At 38.9% G+C, this 26,456-nt stretch overlaps 1 protein-coding gene across 1 annotated transcript in view; it reads left to right on the top strand.

Annotated features, from left to right (window-relative positions):
* The window catches only part of GADL1 (glutamate decarboxylase-like 1), a 143,234-nt gene that overhangs the window by 60,476 nt on the left and 56,302 nt on the right, over window positions 1-26,456 (top strand). Inside the window, exons 11-12 of the mRNA XM_008574453.1 lie at window positions 7,450-7,649; window positions 18,627-18,678. Coding sequence (XP_008572675.1) covers window positions 7,450-7,649; window positions 18,627-18,678 — 252 coding nt within the window. The remainder of the gene's footprint in view (window positions 1-7,449; window positions 7,650-18,626; window positions 18,679-26,456) is intronic.

Genomic DNA, 26,456 nt, shown 5'->3' with positions numbered 1-26,456 from the left:
CTCCTCGCCCTTTCCCTCCCCTCCCCCTTTCCCTTCCTTCTCTCTTCCCTTCCCCTCCTCGCCCTCCCCCTCCCCCTCTCCCCCTGCCTTTCATTTCTGGATGTAGACACGCATGCGCTGAAGGTTGCTGTTTCTTCCAGTGTTTTGCCGTGAGCTACTGTGGAGTGACTGCGAGGAAGAGTATCTGGGAGACAGATGCAGAGGGAGGCAAACCTGGGGAGGCTTCTGCCGGGGGAGGACTTGACCTCCCTCAGCTAGGGGGTCGCCAGAAGGGACCTGAGGCGTTGTGCCCATCGCACATGGAGTGCCCCTTCCTGCCACTTCCTGCCCCTCTGCCTTGAGCTGGGGCACAGAGCTGTAGGATCTGTTTGATAACTTAAAACAGCACACACAGTGGGATAATGATGATTTTAAAAAATACATCAAGTGCATTAAGGAAAAGAGAGACTGAACTCAGCTATGCAGAGCAACCTAAGGAATTTCCAAAGAATATCAACCTGAAGGTGAAAGGTGGAAGACAAATACAAGAATCTATCATGTAAAACTTTTGTTTCATAGTATCATGAATGAAATGAAGGCACTTTCTCAAAGAATATGCCTTCACAGATTACTGTAACATAACAAGTATTATGTCAATTAACTGAAACAGGAGAGCAGATTACATTTTGTTGGAAAGTAGCACACAACATCCAGAAATTTCCTGGAAACAGCTTGAATCAAGCAGACCATTGAGCCAGTTTTCAAAAAGGGCTGACGGAACCGCAGGATTTTCAGACAGTGGAGGCTGACATGAATTTTACAAAAGGAGATGTCGAAATGGCAGGACAAGAAGCTCAAATATGTCACTATGAAGCAGAAGAAAGCAAGGCAGACTGTTCACCAGTTCTTCAGAAATTCAAGCACATACATCATAAGCATCAGCAAGTTTGTGTTCCTACCATCTTTCAGAAAATACAAGCAATGAGGGAAAGGAGAGTGAGAATTAATTGAAGACATAAGCAGAGGTTGATCAGAGGTGATACCATTGGTTGAAAACTGCTTGAATGGAGTGGGAAAGAGATTAATGAAATGATTAAAAAAGTTATTCAGAACTGGTATTAGAAGCCTATACATCGGGGTATGACCTCCTACAGACCCTGAAGCAGCCAATGTGTCTGAAATTAGCCTTTCACATTGCAGAGAAAAAGACAAATATGAACTCAGATCTGTGGCCTTCGTCAAATCCCCCTCAAAAAGCCAGAAAACACTTTTTTTCAAGCTGGGTGCAATGCCATATGATTTTAACTATTCTCTATTTCTACAGAGAATGAAAAAGCTATAACAGAAAAAATCAATTATGTAAATCCAAAAATAATCAAAGAAATGTCATAAGAAAAATGAAAGATATCTGTCTAAAAAATCCACCAATGAAAGCGAACCTGCTATGGATTGCAGGTGAATATCATGGAACAAAATTCAGGGATGCTGTGAATGGAGCCTCAGGAAGACAAGGCCTGGCTGGTTAGAGTTGAAAGCAGATTCCCAATAATAAGGGAATAGACCTGGCAACAGAGTATACGAAACACACACCCCACCATCAGTCAACAGCCATGCATGAGGCTAGGAAGGGCAGGTAGAAGTTACACAGAAGAACAGGGACAGGTGAGTGAGGTGAAAATAAATGGAAAGATTGTTATGTTGCAAGTGATTTTGACGACCAGCTCTCATTCCTACTGTAGGACTTATAAAGTGTCCTATACACTTGAAAGCCAGAAAGAGGGAACATTTGTGATAAGGAAAAACACAGAGAAAGACAACAGTAGTGGGTGATATGCATGTGGAGAATTGAAGATAGAGGGTTATATTCCCACTTTCCCACTTCATACATCAATGTCTATTTAGACAAAATGGGCAAGATTCCTGAAGGTGATGGGCTATTGCAGTATTTGTGTGTTGAAAAAGGAAATGGTCTGCTGTTTTCAAGCACATCCATATGTACAGATGCCTTGGGCTGATACTTGAAATCTCACCTTGGAATAATATCCTCATATTGTCCATTCATTCTTTATTTCCTCCTCCTCTCTCTCCTTCCTTCCTTCCTTCCTTCCACCCTCCCTCCCTCCCTCTCTTCCTTCCCAGACTGTTTATGACTCAACCTACTACTCTGACCTTTTCCATGGTTCAGCCTGATTTGCTTTCTTTTGGGGAACATAATACTGACTTTATTGATTTCTACTTACTTCTTTCCTCCATCCTCCATCAACTACTCAGCATTCAGTCAACATAACCATTTTCCCCTCTCTGCATAAGGAAACCGAAAGGCAACTGGACATATTACACCTGGCCATCGGATGGCTCCTTAGCCCTAAGTTCACCTAGCGTATATCCTGGCCCACTCTCATTTTGCATGATTTCTTTGGTGTCTTCAATTCAAACCATGCTGAGACTTGAGAAGACCCACAGCATCTAAGAAGGCCTTCAAGTATGGGAGCTTAAGTAAGGTCGGGCTCAGCTCCATTTGGGGAATGAAGACCATGGATAATTCTTCCTATTGCTCTAAGCTTTCTCATAATAGCCTTAAAGTATTCTGTCAACTTGGTCTACTGCTATAACTCTATAACTGGCACAAACATTCCATTAAAAAGGAAAGGTGGGTAAGTGTTTTACTAAGCTTATTTCATAAACAGTGAAGAAATCGAGAGCTGATCTCCTGTTCTGCAGCTTGCCTGAGAAAATAAGTAAACCAAAGGAAGAACAGGTAGTGACAGCAGGGAGGGTTCGAGGGTACAGGAATATGCAGCAGAGAAAAGTGTGGTGGGTAGAATTTCGACCAAAGACTTAGGGGTGTTTTCGATTAATATTAGTTCATTAGATTTTCGCAGTATTAATGTATGGTGGTAGAACCAGTATCATCATTTCCTGGGGTTGTTGAAAAAAAAATGAAATCCAATATGTTAAGTGACTTGCTTTGAGTTCTGACACCAAGTGACTAAATCAAAAGCAGAATGTACATCTGCTCAATCTTACTTTATTCTGCTAGGTCGGTAATGAAGTTTAAATTGTAATATCTGTATAAGACTTTAGAGGTTCCAAGGCAAATCATTCTGATTGTAGCGTTTAAAATTCTCATTTTGGTGGCTTAGCTACTTTTTACCTTCCCAGGCTGCACTCTCTAGCTATGCTCTACCTCATTAATTAGCTCCAGTTATACTGAATTATTTCTATCCTCTCTTCTCCTATCCAGCTGCTCCTCATCTTTCAGCTCTCAGCTGATGTGTTTTGTCTTCTGAAACACCCTGTCTAAGGTCTCTAAAGTAGTGAAATATGACCCTTCTTTGTGCTCAGTAAAACCTTGGCGTGATTCCCTGTTTTTCAGTCCCTATCCTCATCTGAAACTTTTTAAAGACAGTGACTTTCTTATTTACCATTACATGACCAGTGCCTAGCACACCTGTTGGCATATGTTAAGGCACTCAGAATGTTTCCTCCACAAATAAATAAAGCCCATATCAGATGGCATAATAATTTTTAAAGTTTACTTTTATATTTTAGATTACAACGAAGCCTTTCTTCTGTTTGCAAGTTAAATTTGGTTTTGCACATTTAATCAACGAATATTAACCTATTAGCACTTCCATGGGGTTGTAAGCCCAGGCTCCTGGCATCATAGTGCTTGTTATATGATAGGTCCTCAATAAATAATTTAATTTTGGAATTAATTAATCAGAACAAAGATGATTAATATGCCCATTTCCTAAGGTGTTTAGTTTAGAAAAATTTTTGCATGTAAATAATGGAACAGAATATGGGAAGAGCATTATGAGAATAGTTTTTGGTAGCTTTTGCTTGGTAAGCTGAAAACATGATTGCAAGCAGTGAGGAAATATAAAAGTCTTTGTGGAGTACAGAATCCTGACATAAAGTAGGCCCATGTGGTCATTTACTTCTGGAAAAGAGACTACAGAATCTGATCTGGCCTGTGGAAATCAAAGATGGTTTGGCTTATCTTGACAAGGAGAATATGCAACCTACTGATTCATTATGTGTTTTTAGTAATATCTTTAAATATCACCAGAGTCACAAGTTCAGAAAAATCTCAAAATGCTTTATAAATAAGATGTTACCACTAGTAAAACCAGAAGTCATATTTACAGGAAAAAGTAAGGGTTTGAAACAGGATCTTAGTTGTTTTGACCTGTAGTTGAATGTGCTCTCTGCTGCCATTTTTGTTTTAACCAACCTCTCCAAAAATTCTTAGTGTTTTTGGAGCACACTTTTCTACACATGATTAAGTGCCCACTGTTGATGAGAGTGTAATGAGTTAAGAGTTTAGATCCCAAATTCAAGCAGCCTTGGTTTGAAACCCAGCCCTACCACTTAGTAGCTACTTGACCTTAGGTAATTAATTGACTGTGTTGCAAAACCTGTATAGTGGAGTTGATGAAAATAATAAAACTAATCTCATTGGGTTGTTATAAGATTTAAATGAGTTCATACATGCACAGTGCCTAGCAAATAGTAAGAGTCCAATAAATGTTAGCTCCAGTCATTATTATTATTACATGCTGGATTAGGTGTTATGAATGCAAAGAGGGAAAGTGAAAGTTGTGGTTTCTGTACTCATGCAGTGTGCTTATCATTTGCCTATTTCTCCTTACTATATAATCCATTCTTCACTTTCCTCTGCTTTGCTCTGCAAAGGGGCCTGACTCATAAAAGCCACATTTTCCAGACTCCCTTGCCAATTAGCTTCCTGCTAGGTTTGGCCAGCAGAAGGTTCGGATAACAGACTAAAGTTGCGAGGCCAGGAGTTTCTCTCTGCTTCGATAATGTTAAGGAAAAGCAGAGCGGGAGAGTAGTTACAGGGTAAAAACAGAATTTATTCAGGGAATTATTGCAATAGGGGAAAAGATACATCAGTATAGAACTGGGCTCAATTCTGAATACGGTATTGACAAGTGGGGACTTATAGCCAAGGAGCAGGGTGGGGGTCAGTGGATGGAAAACCACTAAGAAACATTAGGAATAAAAGGGGGACACAGATTAAAAAGATCTAATGTGGTTCTTGCTGAACGCAGGCCAGACTAATCAGATATCAAGGATAAGGGATGAAGAATTTGATCAGATATCAAGGGGGATCAGATATTGTTGGGCAGTGGAGCCCCCAAGAAGAATGGGTGCCAAAATGAAGGCTTAGAGGAGCCTAACTAAGGTTTGGTCAAGGAGAGCATCTTCGTCAGTAACATCACCTGCAGACGCTGTTTCTTCTCCATTTCCCATCTCTCTCTAACCAGAGCCTCTCTCCGTGCTCGCAGGTCCTTCCTGCTAGCTTTCTGCTTAGGGAATAAGGCCAATACAGGGGACAATAGAACAAGAGGAAAAGACAGATTCCTGATAATGAATATCAGTTAATTCTGGATCCAACTGTGCCTGAAGATTAATATGACTAGATTTTCAAATGTATGAGCCCATAAAAATCCCCCCTTTTGCTTAAGCTCCTCTCATTTGCCTCTGTGCATGTGCTAATAGAGTGTCTACTAACCTTGAGAACAGTGTGAGTTGATATCACAGTACAGAGCAATTAGTGTTCTCATTGGATGCTTATCTCTGAGGTTCATGTGACTAGTATTTATTGTTCTGCTAGTATTAAGAGTATGAAAATGAGCAAGATCAACATGGTCCTTCTCTTTGATAGCACAATAATAACTAATTTTTTTTTTTCAAAAATGTTAACTTTTATGGTACTTGTTCCAAAATATTTTCTCTGGAGATCTGAGCATCTTCTCTTAGTTGATGTGTATCTTAAAACTGAAAGACATCTCATCCATTTTAATACAAGCATATAAACTAAAATGCAAAGTAGGAACTTTTGGGGAAAAGTTTTCATTTATTTTCGATAAACTAAACCCCAAGCCTCCGGTTGTTCTTCATGAAACCTTCCCGAGGCAGGAGGATCTTTCAGTGCAGTGAAATTAACTGTGTCATGACTGCAGGACAATCGCTCATTCTGCTGTATGCTTTCCTGGCTCTGCTCTTCTCCATTTGCCTATGAGGATGCAATTTGTCTTCTGATAACAGATGAGCCCCCTCTTTCTTTCCGTCACTAGTGTCAGCCTCTGAAACTTGCTCAAGACATGTCCAAAGTTCATTTGCTTTGGGGTTTTTTAAAAAAATCTTTCACAGTTAATGAAAGTAAATTTATAATCATGGTGCAAATATGAGTGTGTATGCTTGTGTTGTAAATGTGTGTGCATGCTTCGTCCTTAAAATATATGCAGTGACCTTTTAGTGTTATAATACATGGTCAGACTGTAGTTGCTATGGAAACTATAACCAAATTTCCTGACCTTTGAGGGAAGGGAGATGTGGTGGTGGTAGCTGTGATCAACTGAAAGATTACTGATAAATTCAAAGTAAAGATTTAAGAGAAAGAGACTTTTTCTACTTTAGTGTTTAATGACCTGAACACTAAATCTGCTCTTTTCCTATGTCTGCCAAGAATATCCATCAGAGCCAGACTGAAGGCTTACAAGGATTGATTATTATTTTATACTCAGATTATTGTGGGGACTGAAGGTGTGGGATTTTGGAATTCTTGATTGTCTTTGGTATGTAAGGTTTTACCCTGTATAAAATTAGTAATGGAACACATTTAGATCAAGATTAGTGTTCACATAAGACAATGCTGCTATTAAGGCAGCAAATTTGTACTTTCATTTGGAATGTAATACCTTGAGATTTTCTTTTCATTCTTTAAGAAGAAGCTCATCAGTCAAATGAATACATTTAAAACATTTTGTCATCAGAAGAAAGCATTTTCCAGGACTCCTGTATCTACTGGGGAGTTTCTTTGTAGCTTCTTGTACAGTCCTGGCAGTTTTGCATTGTTAAATTTTGGAAGATATACCAAATTAGAAGCTTATGTATTTGTAGTAGTGAAAACTTATTGGCTCTTGTTTAACTTTCCCATAGATCTTTCCTTAGGTTTTTATCCCTGGGTTACTGTCATGTCGGGCCTTTTCAGTACAGATATTAGTTGAAAAGTATTTTAAAGATTAGTTTTTTTTGTCTATGCAATTGTATAAAGTATATGCAATATGTCAGGCTTTTCTTTCCCCCCAATGTGGACCTTTGAGTGAGTTACAGACGAATTTATTCATCTTGAGAAACTGGCCTATCTTGATGTTGTAGAGATGATGACATGGTCTTCTCAGCTTCTCAATACTCATCAGTGAAATTGTGAAGATGGATTCTAGCCCTGCCAACTCTGAGGGCTTTTTGGAAACACGATGGGTAATCTGTGTTAATGCACATCGAGGTGTTCGACACAGGGAAGTCACAAAGGGAGACATACCTTTGGCACAAGTATAGAGTATCATACAGGTTGTATGCGTGCTTTCAAAATCAAATGGATTGTAAAAATGGTCAATCTGGTAATCTTTTCCTTCTTGGTTTTTTTTTTTCCCAAAGGACCTTCTTAAGAAATGCTACTCTGCCAAGGCATCTTACCTCTTCCAGCAGGATAAATTCTATGATGTCAGCTACGACACAGGAGACAAATCTATCCAATGTAGCAGGAGAGCAGATGCGTTCAAGTTCTGGATGACCTGGAAGGCCCTGGGTACATTAGGCCTTGAGGAAAGAGTTAATCGTGCTCTTGCTTTATCTAGGTACTTGTCTGTGTGTGTGTGTGTGCGTGCTCTTGCATGTGTGTGTGTCTGTGTATGTCTGCAATAGGAAAACCCAATGAAAGTGACATCTGCAAGGTCCGTACATGTCCTTTTATTTGTGCTTTCTTTCTTTCACCCAGTAAACATTTTTTCAGTACCTACTGTTTGTTAGGAATTGAGGCAGAGCAGTCCTACCACCTGCCCTGCAAGATCCTAGTCTACTGAGAGATACATTTAGGTGAGAAAGCAGAGAAAGTACAAGTGACCCTTCTTTTTGGTAAGGGGAGGTACATGGTACCCCAAGTGTGTTCTTCAGGGCCATTGGCAGAGCTTCTTGGTGGAAGTGACATTCAACTGAGACCTAATGAGCAGAAGAAGAGAATGATCCAGGCAAAGGAGCACCAGGCTCCAATCTCTGGATGTGAGGAGATCCAAAAGTCTGGATGTGACGTTAAGGACCTGAAATGTGAGAATGTGAGGACAGAGTAAAGACATAAAGGAGAAGGTAACATAGAAGCACCATGTCTGTTGGTCTTGTAATAACATTAGAAAGAAATCTTTTGTCACCGCTTTCAAAGACATTAGAAAAGCTCTTGAGATACAGGTGCCAGACACTTGCCACCCAGCTGGGACTGAACTGCTAAACTTAGATCAGTGGGTGCAAATGGACAGGCCACATTCAGTTTTAAATGTGTTTTGTTGGGATTGAACTGCATAGGGTTAACTTACATGGTGTTCAAACATTTAACTTTTTAAAAATATTTAAAAATAGGAAGATTTCTCAAAAATCTGGATTTTTTGCTTCTTTCACAAAATGGCAAGGCCCTCAATCGCCCATGGTGATAATCATCTGAACATGATGATGAGTAACTCTACAGAGAACCACAGTTCCCACCACTTCCTACCATATTTTTGTTTTTTTTTTTATCTAGCCTGCTTACTATATATAGCATAGAGGTGCAGACAAAATGGATTCCAAATGTAGCTCTTTCATTTCCAAGCTATGTGACTCAGGCAAGTTTCTTAACCTCTCTGCACCTCAGTCTTGTCCCAGTAAAATGGAGATGATAGTAGCACCTATCTTAAATAGCAACCGTGAAGATGAAAGGAGTTGGAACACATAAAACACTTGGAACGATTCCTGGCATGTGCTACGTGCTAAATGAGTTTTAGTTATTATTTTCTGACCTGCTTGGCCACTATCAGCATCAGAATTTGTGATCTTTGGTTTGGACAGTCTTTCTTTCTTTCCTCCTTGTTCACATATTACTTGTAAAAACCTGAAATGTCCCCTTAGATATTTATAAGTGTCCTCTTTCTATACTGAGAGTGGTATGGGTGTTCTGTGTACTAAACTGCCTGATACCCAGTGTGTTAAAACAACACTGATATATTCTCAGGGGTTTGCAGGTTGGCTAGCATGGCTGTACCTCATTCTGTGGTGGCTGGGGGGTTTGGGTCTGCTCTCCACAAATCTTTCATCTTCCTTGGACCAGCAGGCTAGCTGGGGCATATTCTTGTGGTAGCCATGACAGAAGCTCAAGAAAGCAAGCCCAGTTACACAAGCCCACTTTAAACTCCTGATTGCATTCTATCTACTAGCATTCCATTGGCCAAAAAGCAAATCAGATGGTCAAGCCCAATGTCAAGATGCAGGAAGTACCCTCTCTATCTTTTGATGGAAGAACTGCAAAGTTAAATGGTAAATGGCTTGGATATCAAGACAGGTAAAGAGATGGCTTTGGCACTTTCAGAAGACTTTTAGAAGTCAGCAGCTCTGATGATTGTAGTTAAAGAAGAAGTCTGAAATCTCTGTGAATATTGTATTTGGACTCTTGATAGTAAGCAACAGAAACCTTAACTCAAGGTGTTATAAACAAAGAAAAGTAATTTATTAGCTCACGTTACTCATAAGACTACTATAGTGATGACCTTCTAGAATGGCTTGATCTAGGGACTTAAACGACATCACTAGCCTTAGTCTTGCTCCATCTTTCAGCTGTGCTTTCCTTCAGGTAGGGTTTATTCCTTTGTAGGAAGGTGGCTTCCAGCAGTGTCAGATCTGTATTCTCCCAGGTTCAAGATCAAGGTCAAAAGGATACTCTTTCAATAACCTCAAGGAAAGTTTAATTATTCGTGAGTGGGGTAAATGTCCATTTCTGAACCAGTAATTGTTGCCAGGGAAATGTGATGCACTTATTGGTCAGCTTGAGTCACAAGCCCTCTCTTGGCACCGGGTGGTATGTCAATTCCTCCTACAGAGCATGTGCTAAAACTGGGTGGGAATTGTGCCTCTATTAGAAGTAGGGAGATAGCTACTTGGTGGTGGAAAAATGAAGCTGTCTATCATAAATATTCATAGTTGCCCATTAAATTAAAATAAAAATCCTGGAAGCTCTGTTACCATTTTTGTATTTTTATGTACTATTTAAATGTGGTAGAATCTCTGCATTATTTTGTCTAAGCTGCTAAGTAATTCAGTGACAGGTGTCTTGAAATAAGGCTAGATATAAATATTTGATGATTGTATTTATTATGAAGTTAACATTCATCTCAGGGTTGAATTTAGTTTATAGTCTAAGGATACTTTCTAATTTTTGCAGAGAAATATCAAAGGAGGATAAATGTTAACATTTCAATTCAATTCAACAAATACTTATTGTTTGTAAATGTTTGTCAAGTTGAATTGAATTGAATTAACATTTCAGTGAGCATCACTGCAGACTCTGTGACCTATGTTTAAATATTTGAAAAATAATCCCTCTTCTTTGATGCTGTTACTCATAATTGTTTTCTTGCCTTAACTTTTTGCACTCTTGATATTCAACTGTCTGTTCCTGGGGTGGGTAAAAATTTTCCTGTTCTCCTATCCCCAATGCCAAAAAAGGGTAGAGTCATTTTAGGTACGTCACTTGGAATGAATGTGAAATTATAAAACTTAAAGAGAGTTTCTCTAGGATTAAAAACTATAATAAGTTAGCAACAGAATTGCTTTATTTTCATGACTTTTTTCTTTTCAAATTCACTCATTGGTTTGTGGTTGTGCTCTTTAGAAAAAATGGAATATTATCTCATTGCTTGTGTTGGTAAATTGGCTCTCAGGAGGAGAAAACATAGCAGATGTAGTGTCTGCCAATTGCCATGGTGTAAATAGTCCCATCATGGCTAAATGCAAGCTGCCGACAGTTGTGGTTTACATCATTCCTAAATATTTAACAATGGGTTCTCATCAGCCACTGCAAAGTAGCTCTAGAACACCACTGATTATGTGAACCACTATAATTAGTTCCAACTGCTGACTGGTGAGAGAATATCATTTCCCAGCTAGCAACTGACCCATGACAACTTGCTTTGGAGTTTATCAAATACAAACAATTCTCATCCCTGGTTGGAAGGCTCTATCTACCTCCTATAATTTTTAAGTCAAACAATTTTTAATTGTTTTGTTTCCAAGAAGTGTAATAACTGTAAATAACAACTCCAGCAAAGCAAAGCTGCATATGATGATTGTGTTACTATTCAGGGTGCACATCTATGATTGGCAGCCGATTGTAGCTAAGATATCCATTTCCCTAGGCCCTAGGCCAGGACTTTTTTTTTTTTTGTCTCTTTTTGTCTTTTTCCGTGTCCGGCAACGGGATCGCAACCCTCGGTGTTGCTCCCGCGCCTCGCTCAGCCAGTGAGCGGGAACCGGTCCGTATGTGGGATCCGAACCCTCGGGCGGGAGCGCCGCCGCGCCTCCCAAGCGGCGCACTATCCAGTGCGCCACCGGGCTGGCCCTAGGCCAGGACTTTTAAATACAGAAAAAGCCACACAACTCTCCTTTCACCCCACCCCTCCCCCTTCTAATTACCCTAGATTTCTTCTCTTCTTCTGAAAAAATAATGGTTACTCTGTTAATTTGTTGCCTAGATGATTTGTCCAATGCTGAGAGGTGTGATCAGGAACCCCAATATTACCATAGAGCAGATGCTTCTCCTGTCACTCTGGAATGGGCTTTGTGGAGAGAGACATCCTCCTCTTTTCTTTATCGCTGCTGGTGACTCTCCTTGTGTCAATGCACTCCAGTGGCTGGTGGACCATCTGTGTGGTGGTTATGGTGTCTAGCTGCTTTTGCAGCAACTGTGATTATTGTGGTGGCTGTGGTGGGCAACCCACATGGAGGTGATGTTTTTGGTATGCTCCTTGGCACTGGTGGTGTGCCTGGTTGTGTGTGGGAGGGTCTGGTCCCCAGCTCCATCCCTCAGGTCCCCAGGTGGGCCTCGAGGCACTTGCGTGGTGTGCCTGGTTGTGGGAGAGGGGTCTGGTCCCTGGCTCCATCCCTCAGGTCCACAGGTGGACCTGAGGCACTACTGGTGTGTCTGAGCCAGAACTAATTTTTTTGTCCTTTGCTTACCTCTAAGGTGGGGGAACTTCCTGTTGGGACCAGCACTTGAGCTCTGGGGTTGAGCTATGGAAGGCTTTCTGTGCAGCACAGGTTATAATGGTTGACTTTATAGGTACTTCTGGCTCTCCAGAGACTCAGTGCACCTGGGTTGTGTAGTAACTCTGATCTGGGCCTGAGTCTTTTCATCAAACTGTACCCCATGCAATTCTATATTCCTGACCAGTCTCCTCTTAGTGGTCCTGTGCTGACTGGGCTACAGATCAGCTGTTCTTGCTGTGCCCCAGTGTTTCCCCGGTGGACCTGTCTCTTCCACTGCCCATACTGCAAACACTTCCCATGGGACGTGCCATACACCAGTCCCTTGCAATGACTCATCAGCCTCTGAGTGGCTCCATTTTTTCAGTTGTTGTGGCTCCTTGCTTCTATGTGGGTCCATGGGAACCCTATTAGTGGTCTTGCTGGTCTGGGGGCCACCAAGGCCCTCTTCTCCCCTGCCACCTCCAAGAAACTCCATCCAAAGGGCACAGCTGCGGCTTTTGCTGGCTCCTGCTCCATGTGCTCAGCAGTTTCAGCCTTAAAGTGGCTGTGGCCTAAAATGGTCAGAGCAGTTTTTTCTTTATGCACTGCGTAGGTCTCTCCTCCTCTTTCTCTGAGCTCTAGTGGCCCAGCTTGGCTTTTGTTGCTTTTTTATATAGTTGTAAATTGGTTGATTTGTGGTAGAGAGTGATGCTGGGGAACCATCTATTCTGCCATCTTGACCAGAACTCAGGGCAGACACTTTTAAGAGGACAGTGATTCCAATTTTATGGGTGATTAGAAATCCTGCAAGAAGCAAAAAATCAATACCTAAAAGACCTTGAAGGCTTTTCCTAATTTCCATTTGATTCTGTCATTCCATTTGAGGACAGAACATTTCTGTCAAGACATATAAGTGAATAAAATGCTTTTTCCTTTGGTTATTTGAAAATCAGTGACATTGAGAGCTTAAAGCAACATGTAATTATTAAGCATAATTGAAACCCAAAAGGCTGAGATTTAAAACTCCCACTTCAGGCACAAAGCAGGTGATTGTGCATCTCCGGTATCTTACCTAGGAAAGTTGAGAATGTTTTACTATACTTTGTGTTGCTAAGGGCACCTTCTAGGCCTTTGTTATGGCACTTAGATTAAATGGATATTCACTAAGGGGTAATTTTTAAAGCAGGTCTAGAAGAGTCATGTGTGTAAGTCTTTTCAACAGCAACAAACAGCTCAGGAGCTACCATTCTGCTACTTTGTTCAGAAAGTATGTCATTTATCGATTCCCTTGATACACAATCTCTGCAATCTCTCAGATAGAATTCATTTCATAGACTTGCATGAATACTGAGGGATTTATTGTTATCAGTATGGAAAAGTTAAGGAGTTACACAATGGTACTTTTGTGTTAGTGTATTTCTCCAGGTGACAGGAGGGACAGAGTCTAGTAGACTCTGGAATGGTAAACGTTCTCATTTTTAAAAAATATATTAGTATTTTTTTAAAAATCACAATTGTAGTAGAATCGATCATGTGGGTGTCTGTGATGAATCACACATGCCATTCAATATGCTCTGATATATGCAGAGCATACAAAATGCAGATCTGAAAAAAATCTTAGAATTTCTGGGATGCTCAGTGCATTAGAAAAAAATTCAAATAAGATGAAACTGGGAGAGAAACTTGGTCCACAGTAGTCCAGGGAGACTCAAAGTGGCTTGTGAATTGAGAAAGGGACTAGAAAGGCTGTTTCCAGAAAGGAAAGAAAGGCTTAGAAAAGGATAAGTGAAATCCAGATAAGTTAAAAGGACTCATGTAACAAACAGGAGAATTGAGAGTCTCTAATGTGGGAAGCACATTTATATGTAAAGGAAGGAAAAGTGTTTTGAAGCAAGATTATTACTAATGTATACCTCAAGATCAAGCCAGAATATTAATATAAGTTTTTACCCCAGTAGAATTGTTGAAAATTCTTGCTAATGTGTATTTTTTCTCTTCTCTTTTATGCCAAGCTTAGTGGGAGGGACAGTGATGAGTTTTATGAAATTATTGTTGCTTTTTGAGTCCACTTACCTGGATGCCTTTTGACAGAAGTAGTTTATGTTTTCTTCAGTATGTCCAAAAATAAATGTACATCTTTTTTTGGGCTTCCACAATCTAAGAATAATTTTTTAAAATTTATTTTATTTTTAGGCTGTTTCCATATATGGAAAAAAAAAAGTTGTGAAAAATAAATCATCCCTATGAACATGGGCAGAGGTGACCTAAAACTTATTTGGATTCCCTCCCAGCTCATTGGATTTAAACATTCATTTAAGAAGAGGGTAAGGTACTCTATGGAAGACACACTTCTAAACTAGCATTTCTGAAACTATGCTCTGTGGGATAATAGATTTCCAGAAGATTTTAGTACATGATCTTTCAAAAAATGGCTTCATGGTCAAAAATGTTTGGCAAATGCTAATAGTATATTATTCCCCTCTTGGAAATTCAAAGTGCTCATTGGAACATTAAAGGCTCTGAGAGGGCCTATAACATGGAAACACTTCTTACCTTTAGTGTGAAGACACTGCTGATTGCTCACCCAACAAACATTAACTCTTCTCTCTTGCCCATAGGAACTTGATTTTGTTTAGGAAGCAATGTTCCAGCTGGGAACATTGGTTTAGCCAATCTCCTTTGCCAACAGTTAGTTTAGGGATGGGTATGTGACTCTGTCATTAAGATACAGGAAGAATTCTGTGGTAACTTCTGGGGAAAATATTCTTACCTAAATAGGGAGAGGTATATGTATGAAAACAAAGTGCTTTTGCTCTAACCCTCTCTATTTTTGGAGAGACACTGCAGTGTAAGGAAGTGATGTATGGAGCTGTGTAGCCATCTTGTGAACATGAGAAGAGACATCACTAATGTTCTGAGCATGCCTGGCCGAAATGATAGAAAATACTTGGTTCCTGATGGCGTTGTTGAGCCATTGAACCAGCTTGTTGCATGGCCTTACGAATTATTTATCTTTTTGGTGGCTGGCCGGCTCAGGAAACCAAACCATTGACCTCTGTGTTTGTGGCAAGGCTGCACTCTAAGTAACTGAGCTAACTGGCCAGTCCTTGAAGTGTATTTCTAATTGTAGACATAAGCAATCTAAGTGACATACCCAGAAGTGCTTAAACTTGTTTGACAGTGGAACTTTTTTATATGGAGAATCTGTAAGCATGGTATACCATGGAGCATAGTTTTGGAACTCTAGTGTAAGACTTTTGTTATAACAGCAGCATCCCCACTTCCCCCAAATCACCTCTACCTTCAATACAGTTGGAGTGTTACTCTGGATTTTACAGGCTCTAATAATGACTGCCGTGGGAACATTTGACCATAGCACAAAGCCCCCAGGTCTACTTCATTAGAAAAATCAGAGTTTTAACTGAAATAATTCAGCTCCGTTTTAGGATGCCTTTCCCCAGGAGCAACTTTAGCCAGTTTGACAGAAGTATTTTATGTTAAGACTATATGTAGTGCATGTAAATTTCATTACAGTCATAATCTGTTAGGGAAGAATTTTACTGACTTCAATTCACGTCTCCACTACATTCATGAGAAAACTGAGGCAGGTTCAGAGATACTGAGGAATTTGCCTAGACTTACAAGTTGATTAGCTACACCATGAGAATCTTCTACACTTAAAGTCGTTTTCAAGATCTCTGGAAAGGCAAAGATTTTTTCGTAGCCTCAGGGTGTTCAAGATTAGTGTAGGTCTCCTCAGGATGAAATCACAGCAATTACAAGTTGATTAGCTACACCATGAGAATCTTCTACACTTAAAGTCGTTTTCAAGATCTCTGGAAAGGCAAAGCTTTTTTCGTAGCCTCAGGGTGTTCAAGATTAGTGTAGGTCTCCTCAGGATGAAATCACAGCACAGGCTTTTGACTTAACAACAGATTGCCTGTACATTTGCGCCTGAGAAGGTGAGAAAAAAGGATGAGTCACAACATTTCATTGGATAGGTAGAGACTATTTTGTTTTATGCTTTACACTTTTTCTTTCATTAGTTTCCTTTTCAAGAGTTATACCACACCTATGGAATTTTGCAAAGTGGTATAAAAAGAGAGTTGATAATCCCTAACTCCATCCTCTTTCCCCCTCCCTCAGGTAAACAAACATTAACAATTTATGAGGTATCCTCCCACATTTTACTCTGTGCTCATATTTGCATGTGGACAGAGATTACTTTTGCTTTCTTTTTTAACATTTCTTTAAAAATGGAATCAAATTATCTCCATTTCTCAACTCCTTGCTTTCATCTCTTACTAATACATCATGAGCATCCCTGTGGTTTAATTGAAGTAGACATAATACATTCCTTTTAATAGCTGCATCGTAGGGCCGGCCCGGTGGCACACTGCTACAGTGCGCCGCTTGGGAGCGCGGCGGCCCTCCCGCCGAAGGTTCGGATCCCACATACAGACCGGCCACTCACTGGCTGAGTGAGGTGCGGGCGCAACACCGAGGGTTGCGATCCCGTTGCCGGTCCCAGTCTGGTACGGGTGCGACACTGAGGGTTGCGATCCGTTGCCAGTCACGAAAAAAGACAAAAAAAGGAAAAAAAAAAAATAGCTGCATCGTATTACGTGTGTTGCTGTAGTACGTTTTAATTTACTACTTGCCAACTTCTGGATATTAATCTTGTTTCTAGTTATTTTTGTATGGAATACACATACAGCTTTAGATACAACAACATACATGTGTATATATGTTTATGTATCTATTTGCAATATCTATCTACCCTTAGTATTGATGAGGTTTTTCTTGGTAGATCAGTATTTCAAAAGTGGTTTGCTTGATCAGAAGATATACGTATTATTAATTGACAAAAGTTTGTAGCAGCTTTCTATTACATTCTCGCTAGCATTGGATATTGCTGCTCTTTAAAATGTGTTTCCAGTAGCATGTGGGGAATGTGGTTTAGTATTGTTGTTTTAATTTGGACTTCTTTAGTTGCCAGTGATCTTGAGCATCTTTTCTTGTGCTTATTGACCATAGGAATTGCTTTTTCTGAAAGTTAGGCAGTGTGCTAAAGGTTCAAAATTTTATAGCTATGTAACATCTCCTGAAAAAATATTCAGGGAGAGGATTATGTAGAACATGAGGATTATGTAGAACGTGTGTGTGTGTGTGTGTGTGTGTGTGTGTGTGTGTGTGTGTGTGGTCACAATATTATTGCTCAAAATAAAGGATCCATATTACTAGTTAATACTCATAAAATTTCTAAAAGATTTTGTGTATTTCAAAGATGATATAATCTATGCAAACACCAGATTTAACCTTATGTGAAAGCTATACAAATAAGTTTGGGAGAAAAGAATTATGTTTTGTAAACTAGTGTATTCCATATCCATGTTCTAGAATGATCGTTAGCAAATGATGCAATGATAACCCTCCTTTCCACAGTTTCGATAATTTACAATTTTTTTGTGTGTGATCCTATTAAATTTTTTTACAACAACCTTTTCTGATTGGAAAAGCAGGTTGTATTAGTCTAGTTTTACAGGGAAGGGAATTGAGGGCCAAGAGCAGCATTTTTTGCATCCTTAAATATTAATTGAATATATAAAATTTAATGACATGCTCATGGTACTATAATTCCATGACCAGATGATAAATTTCAAAGCCAGTCCTTATTGTTGGGTGTGGTATTTCCTTCTTTCTTTCTTTCTTTTTCTGCTATTACATATAAATGCTCTGGCAAACAAATTTCTGTCAGCATGTCTGACAATTTCCTTACGTTTGCTCCCCAATTTTGAAATATTGGGTCAAATGTTGTGAACTTTTTAAGGCTCGTGATCAAATCACTAGTTTGCAAGTCCAACCATTTCAGCATTCTCTTTACATAGACAAAAACCCAGCCTAGGGAAAAGGAGTCAGTGTTATTTTATTCTATGTTCTCAAGGTTATTTTAATCTTTTCTCAATCATATTCCATATCTCATGCCCTTTGCTTATTGTGTGATAAATCTCTTTCCCCTGATATTCGAGATGATTTCACCGATATTCTATCAATGGCTACAGCCCACTTACTTTTAACATGGTAACAATTATCAGTCCTCCTTCCCTCTGTGCTGGCCTTGGAAAAGATGATCTTTCTTGATCTTAAATTAATTCACAAGCAGGATTACACACACACAAAAACTTTTTCCTCCAAGCCAGCTAGGTAATTTGAGTATGTATGCTAAATCTGCATCTGGAATATGGATGTGAAACCCACATGTTCAGAGTTGTATATCCAATCTATTTCATTTGACTTTTCACACTGTGTTAAAATCTGATGCTAATATGTAAGATAGGCATCATCTTATAAAAAATATATTTCTCTTTACCCAGGCCTGGAGGCTTGCATTAGGCTAAGCAGTATCTGTGTAAATCCGTAGCTCTGCCTATACCTGTACCCTTACCTATATTTTCTTATTTCTAAGAATAATTTGTCTCTACACCAGAAATAATAGTTTTGTCAAAAATCAGTTATGTTCATTGCATTTTTAGATTGCAGATTATAAGTATTATTGTGACTTTTTATTTTAGGTACCTAGTAGATGAAATCAAGAAAAGAGAAGGATTCAAATTACTGATGGAAGTAAGTGATTGCAAAATTGTGCTTGTGATTTTGTCAGTCAACAGTGATGAAGGTGGTAATTTTGTAATCTGTTTTATTTCATCGGTTTTTGTGTTGCAAACTTAGAAACACGTCATTAGCTTAATTCATAGAGTCCATTATGTTAATTTACTCTATTAGTGAGTATTTTTCCTTTTTGAATTCACAGAGAATATACTTGCCTTTAAGTATTGAGAATTAAAATGCTCAATAATAATTGCCAGGGATAAAGCTAAATAAATTAAGACCTCTATCTTGATATGTAAATTGCATAGTGATTGTACTGCAAATATGCAACTGTGCTATAGTGGTGACTGCATATGAAAAATCAATTAAGTGAATGTACGGTAATGTATACAGTTTTCTTTTTTCATAAAATAATGAGAGCATATTAGCTTTACAGCAAGGGGAAAATAAATCATTTTGTTGTTGATGTTGTTGGACTGTTTGCTATATATAAGAAATAAAGTGGTTGCAAAGATAGAGATATTTTTTCCTAAAACATATAGTTAGGAAATATGAAGATAAAATCATATAAAATATGATAAATATCATTATCTAGTTACGATTTTTAAGAAACATAAAGTGTGAGATTACCTTAGATCTTGTTATATCATATACTTCATAAAAGATTTTAACCTAATGTCAAAATCACCTAGAGATTGCAATCTAGGAACCTGTGCTATATATAAGCAATATAACTAATTTTTGGTATGCATTTATTCAGCAAGAGGTATCAAATAATTACTATGTGCCAAGCACAGTTCTAGGCACTAGAGATACAAGGCAGGAAAGGTTCCTGCTTTCATGGGACTTGTATTCAAATGGAAAGTGAAAAAGAGTAACCGAGCAAATTAATATAGAAAAACATCAGGTAGTGAGAAGTCTTAAGGAAACAATAAAACAGGTTGATGAGAGATAATTTAGCATACAAAAATTAGGCAGTTATAGCTGTGGCAAGAAATGGAAGAAAACTGAGTGAAATGCTGAAGTGAGGGTGGGGGTGGGGATTCACTTGTTGGGTTGGGTAATCTGGGTAGGAGCTTTTAAGGTTATCTTTGAGCTGAGACCTGAATGATGATAAACACCAAGCCATGCAGATGTTTATATAAAAGGCATTCTAGGCAAAATCGATAAACAACTGCAATAGATTAAAGCTCAAAAGAATTCTGTATGTTTGGGCAGCTAAGAAAAGGTATATTAAACAAGGAAAGGGGGTTCAGTACGTGATGAGTTGGAGAGATGGGCAGAGACCAGATCAGGTAGTGTCAGGTAGATCATGGGAAGACGTTTAGCTTCTACTCCAAGTGTAGTTATTGAAGATGTTTTAAGAAGAGTGGAGTCTGACTTCCATTTTAAAAGATCATGCTGGATGTCATGAGAAGAGAGGACTGTGGCAGGGGTGGTGGTGAAGAGAGGACAAGAAGAGAATAAACAAGACAAACTGGGAGAGTGCTGCAGTAGTCCAGGTGAGATACGAGGATGGTCCTCAGGCAAGTTTGGGAAGCACTGCTCCAGAGAATCTAGACCCTGGCTTCCACCTCTAGCTCAGAAGGAGACATCAGATTAGAAGCTGCTGAAGTTCCATAGTTTCTGACAACCAGGGATATAAAGCACTTGCAAAGGTATCAGAAGAATCTGTGTTTAAATGACTTTCTGGTAACCCTGCAAAGAAACAAGAAGACAAATTTAGAATGTGGGACATTCTACACACCAGTTAACCTGGTTTCTTCAACAGGTCAGTGAAATGAAAAAAAAAGGAGAGAGTAGTGATGACCACTTTAGGTTCAAAGAGGCTGCAGAGGTATAACAACCAAATGCAGCATATGGACCTTGTTGGTATCCTAATTAGAACAAGCCAACTGTAAAAAGTAATTTTGAAACAGTTGGGGAATGTCAAACATGAACCGTTTATTAGATGGTGCTAAGGAACTAGTGATAATTTTGTTAGCATGATAATGGCATTTTAACTATGTAAGAAAATGTCTGTATTTTTTAGAGACACATAATCATGTAGGGGAGAAAAAACTTGAGTTGATTTGAGTCACGTTTTCTATTTTCTTGAGATTGACTTGCCTTCTTTTCTTTCTCTTGGAAGTACTGTACACCTTGGAACTGCACAGTCTTTAGATAAAGCTGAGAGAAAAAGTGATGAAAAAAAGGTTGAGTTGATTAAAAATTTATCTATATATTTTTCCTAAAGGCTTAGAAAAGTGGACTTTCTCTTGGAAGTACTGTACACCTTGGAACTGCACAGTCTTTAGATAAAGCTGAGAGAAAAAGTGATGAAAAAAGGTTGAGTTGATTAAAAATTTATCTATATATTTTTCCTAAAGGCTTAGAAAAGTGGAGGAACCTCTTACAATCATCTTTAGGGAATTGCAAACATTCACATCTATATAATGAAATTTAAGGTGGGTTTTAATCATTAGGCAGCCTTCTGTCCTTGGATGTTTTCTAAGCCTACAGCACCCTGTACACCCAGGCAGTCTCCCATCCAAGTACTAAGCAATCCTGACCCTGCTTAGCTTCTGAGATCAGACAGGATGGGGCACATTCAGGATGGTGTGGCCATAGACCACCCTTGGATATTTTACCTACGGGTGTTAGCTGGCCCAAGAGAGGTGAAGGTGGATTCCTAAATGGTTTTCCAGAATTCCTACTATAAAAATTTTGTATGTAATCTGTATTTACCTCTTTCCTCTGTACTACATTTTGAGAAATATAGTAGAATTAGACCTCGATTTTCACGTATAAGAGTCAAATTGATTAGTCTCTTTTTGCTAACAAATGCTGTCTTTGGATTGATTAAATATAACACTAATGCATGCATAAGAGAAGATCTGCAAAGATTCAGTTGAAGCCCAGGCCAGGTCTGTGAAACTACACATCTTTCAGTTTAAGAAAAAACTGTGTGTGTGTGTGTGTGTGTGTGCAGAGAGAGAGAAAACACCATAATTATAGATATGTATTAGAGATATATGTAGCTATGTAACATAGATATCTATATATGTAGATATCTATATACAAGGGTACTTTAAAAAGTTCATGAAAAAGTAGAATTAAAAGATAATACAAATCTTTCCATGAACTTTTTGCAGACTCCTGGTATATTAGAGAGAGAGAAAAAGTCACTGTTACTTAGCAGACAGCAGCGAGAATATTAAGTGGAACACTGAAAGCATTAAATGAACACAACAAAACAAAGTACCCAGTACTTGAATATCTTTTCCTGAAAAGAGCAAAAGTAATGCTGTCTTCTTGAAGATGATTGAAAGTTATCATTTCAAATGAATTCTACATTATTCATAGGCCCCTGAAAATCATCTCTCTATTTTTCTGTCTTGGATCTAAGATCTAATAGATGTTTTCCTAGAGGTATATTCGTTCTTATACTATCATTCACATATTTTATTTCAATCTTTTGGGAGAGTCCTAATTATTCAGTTTTTTGTTTTTCTCTTCCTGAATTCTACGTTAAGAAGAGTTATCGAGGTTTCATAGACTTTCAGAGTTATACAGGATCTGCAAGGACATCTAGTTGACTTTCTGCCAAATGCAAGAAACCTCTCTTGACAGCACCTGTAACAGGTAGTCAGCCTCTGCCTGAAAACTTCCTGTGTCAGAAAATTCACTAGTTCATTCCTCTTCCATGTAGCTCTAATTATTCATGTTCTAACAGTTACTGAACCTTACTATTAATATATATAAGGCCCATCTCTATTTACCTTACATAGTTATCTTGTTATATAGTTTTATTCGATTACAACAACTTCCTAATTGCTAAATGCAATGCACATTTTTAATCTTCATCTTGTTGGAATTCTGTACCATTTTATCTACTCTTTATTTGTTTTTATTTGTTCCATTTTATTACACTATTATCTACTCCATCCCTTTTGAAATTCTCTCCTGTCTTGGTTTCTTTGACTTTCTTTCCTGATTTTTCTCCTTTCCGTGTGGCTTTTTCTTCTCAGTCTCTATGTGAATGCCTCTTTATCTGGATTCCCCCTTAAATGTCTCTCTCCACTCTTTTGTGTTTTTCCCTTTATTCTGTTCACATACTCTCCCTGAAATGTTTTATCCACATCCAGAGCTTTGCTATTCATAGCCTCAATATGTCTCCATCCTTGGCTTGTCCCCTAAACTCCAGTCCTTTGTATATAGGCGTGTCCTGGGATTTTTACCTACACTCTACGGGCACCTCAAGTTCAAAATGTCTTCCTTACCTTGCTATTCATAGCCTCAATATGTCTCCATCCTTGGCTTGTCCCCTAAACTCTAGTCCTTTGTATATAAGCGTGTCCTGGGATTTTTACCTACACTCTACGGGCACCTCAAGTTCAAAATGTCTTCCTTACCAAAGTACCTATCTTCCTTACCAAAATTCCACATTCTTCTTTTGGTCATTAGAACTAGGATTCATCAAAGTGAAAAATCTTGATTTTGTCTTTACTATCTCGCTTTCCTTTTCCCTAAATGCGCGTTGGGGACTTAGTCTTGTTCACTTCCAATGCAATTGCCTTAATTCAGGATTCCGTCACTCCTCAGGTTGGCACCATCTCCTAATGTGTCTCCTGCTGCCAGTCTTTGATCCCTCCAGCCCATCCTCCACACTGCAGCTAGAGTGGCCTTTCTAAAATGAAATCTGTTCCCTGGAGTGAAACTCTCCACTGACTCCACATTGCCTTTAGGGTCAAGCTCAAACTCCCAGGCACGGTGTGTGAGGAAGCCCTTCATGAATCCACTCCCATCTCCATTGCCAGCTTCACCTCTCTTCAGTACACCCTGTCCTCTGTTCAGTCCAAGTATTTGCCATTCCTCTGAATACACTGGCTTCTACATGTGCACTATTCCTTTTGCCAGGAATATTTCTTGGATTATGAGAGGTTTCTTCTTTTGTAATATACATTCCATTGCAGTTTAACTGCTGGTACCTAGTGCTATTACTAGTCTCTGAGTCCCTGGAGGCAAGTACATAGTGTAAGTCATTTTCTTATCCCAACGCCTAATTCAATATATGTAACATAGAAAGTTCTGCTAATTAAGTTGAACAGTTTGGTGCCCTTGTTTAGGCACTCTGTAGTTTTTAATTTTCCCTTTTAAATATGTTGCCCAGAAATTAACATAGTGATGTCTCAGTTAGTACAGATTTAAATGGGGCTATTCATCCACTTGAAAAAGGACATCTCTTCCTACCAATATAGCTTCAAATAATAGTCACTAACCTAATACAGTGCCTTCTGTGTGCCAGATATAGTACTAAATATGGAAAATAAATGATCTCTTTACTCATCAAACCAACTGTTTTGGGCAGACAATATCTCCATCTTACAGTTTAGGAAGCAGAAACTTAAAATGTTTGACACTTGTCCAAGCAAAAACCTGATGAAGTTGGAATTCAAATTCACATGCTTGTGACTCCAAAACTCAGGCTTTTTGTGCTACCCCAGTGTTGTCTTTGCAATTTTTCAGTAGTTTAATCATGTTTAAGAGTTTGAAGTCAATTAAAATCCACCATGCCAGCTTTCCCCCCATTCTATATTTGCATGATTGTTTGAATCTGTGTGCTAGAGTCTGCATTTATACTTACTAAAATGCATAGTGATAACTTTGCTTTCTTATTACTATTATTCTGATATAATGGCATTTTAAGTAAAGGAGATGAATTTCTTCTGATATGCCTCAGTTTTAGAGAATAGAAACTGCTATGTTTTGGACCACTGATTTTTCCCCCAAGTGGTCTCATATCATTTACCCAGTATTCCTTCCTTGTACTGGCATCAAAGAACCTTGGAATCTATTTTTTTTTTTCTATTTGAAAATCGGGATAGAATGTATGCATCTTTTCTTTGCTGGACATTTCCACTTCATGAATTTTTAAAGATTATGACAATGCACTTGCTGCTACAAGTTTTTTGTACCCCTCACCAGACACTTAGATTCCTTTTTATGTCTTCCCAATTTTGTGGTTTTTAGAGAACATAGATCAAATTTGTTCCTAAGATGCCCAAGAGGTCAGGCTTTCATACATGCAGGAAATTAAAATTAAGTGGTGTGTGAATGATTCTCCTCTGAAAATACTCATTAGTGCTTTGAAGCCTCTCAAAGAAAGTCACTATATAAAATACAAGCTACAGAGCAAAGAGACAGAAATAATTCAAATATATTCTTTGTGAACATTCAAAGGCTTTCCTTTTTTTTTAACTCTTAATTATTTTGGAAATTAGTACAGTGAAGGTATTCCATCAAATTCCCTCCAACAAAATGAAGTGTCAGAAGGACTTTACAAGTTTTCAATTGTCACAGCACTGAAGCCATGCAATTCTAAAAGAGAATGTCTGGGCAAAAGGAATCACAGATATGCCACTTCTGAAATATCTAAACTGAACATGACTAAAGGAAACAAATTTACACGGTCTAGGGCCTAACTTGTAAAATACAGAGCCTATAATAGCAGATAAAGCTATCGTAAAATGTTTTATAATGTTCCCATGCAAATGAAATGGAATAATGAATTTGATGATGTATTAGGGTCTATTCAAAAGACAAAAACTGCACAGTAATTTGAAATGGGAAGGTGTAATATAAAGAATTATTGATAGGGGATTGGAGTCATGGGGAATTGCCTAGTAGGAGAAAAAGAGAACCTTAAAAATATACTGGAATAGTAGATAAAGAGAGCAGCCCCCACATCAAGAACTGAGACAGAGCGCCCGGGGCTGAGGGAATGTGACCATGGCACAGAGAAGTTCACTGAGGTGTCATGTTGGTGGGACTCGCTAGAAACCTCACCCTCTGGAGTGCTGAGGGAAGCCATCCACAGGGAGGTGCCACAACTTGGCACTCACTGCAGGCTACTCTCAGGGGTACCATGGAAGTCAACCAAGGCAAGGTGACTAGCTGGCATCACATGTGAATCCATGTGAGTGGAGAATGCCAGGAAAAGCTAGTGATGAGCCGCCCACCTGTTGCCACTCTGCTGTGATGCCACCTGAGGGGGGTGTGCTGGGGGAAGCTGCCAGGGGCAGCACTTATTGCTGGTCATCAGTGCTGCTGAAAAGAACCACGGACTCTGTAGGAGACCCATGAGGTGAGCACACCACACCAAGAAGACGTGCCCTTGCCTTCTCCAGTGTCCCTCCAGTACCCTCTGCTGATAAAATCCAAGATGAACCAGATGACAAGGGAGAAATATTTAGAGTAAATCCTTCCCAATCCTCCCCAAGAAAGGGTGGATTTGGAGCTGAGAGACAACAAAGTGATAACTGACATAAATGGTGTCTGGAAAAAATCTTTTTTGATATAAAGACACAAATTCCTAGAGTCTAGTGACAGATAATTACTATGCTTTTAAAAAAATTTTCTAATCAGTTATAGCTACTTTATTTGAAAAGATATGTTCACATTAAATGATTAAAGAATTTGGAAGTCTAGTACGTTCTGTTTTAGAGAAACCAAATCAATTATAAATCAGAAATCCAATTATAAATTGCATAGATGTATAAAAACTATTGTAGTCTCACAATAAATGTTGGTGGAAATTGAGTTGAATTACACAATACCACTTTTTTTTGTTTGTTTGTTTGTTTGTTTTTTGTCTTTTTCCGTGTCCGGCAATGGATCGCAACCCTCAGTGTTGCCCCCGTACCGGAACGGGGACCGGCAATGGGATTGCAACCCTCGGTGTTGCTCCCGCACCTCGCTCAGCCAGTGAGCGGGAACCGGTCTGTATGTGGGATCCGAACCCTCGGCGGGAG

This window comes from Galeopterus variegatus, unplaced genomic scaffold (genome assembly GCF_000696425.1).
Source record: "Galeopterus variegatus unplaced genomic scaffold, G_variegatus-3.0.2 Scaffold1051, whole genome shotgun sequence".
NCBI classification, from domain to species: domain Eukaryota; kingdom Metazoa; phylum Chordata; class Mammalia; order Dermoptera; family Cynocephalidae; genus Galeopterus; species Galeopterus variegatus.
This window is presented reverse-complemented; position numbering and strand designations above follow the sequence as displayed.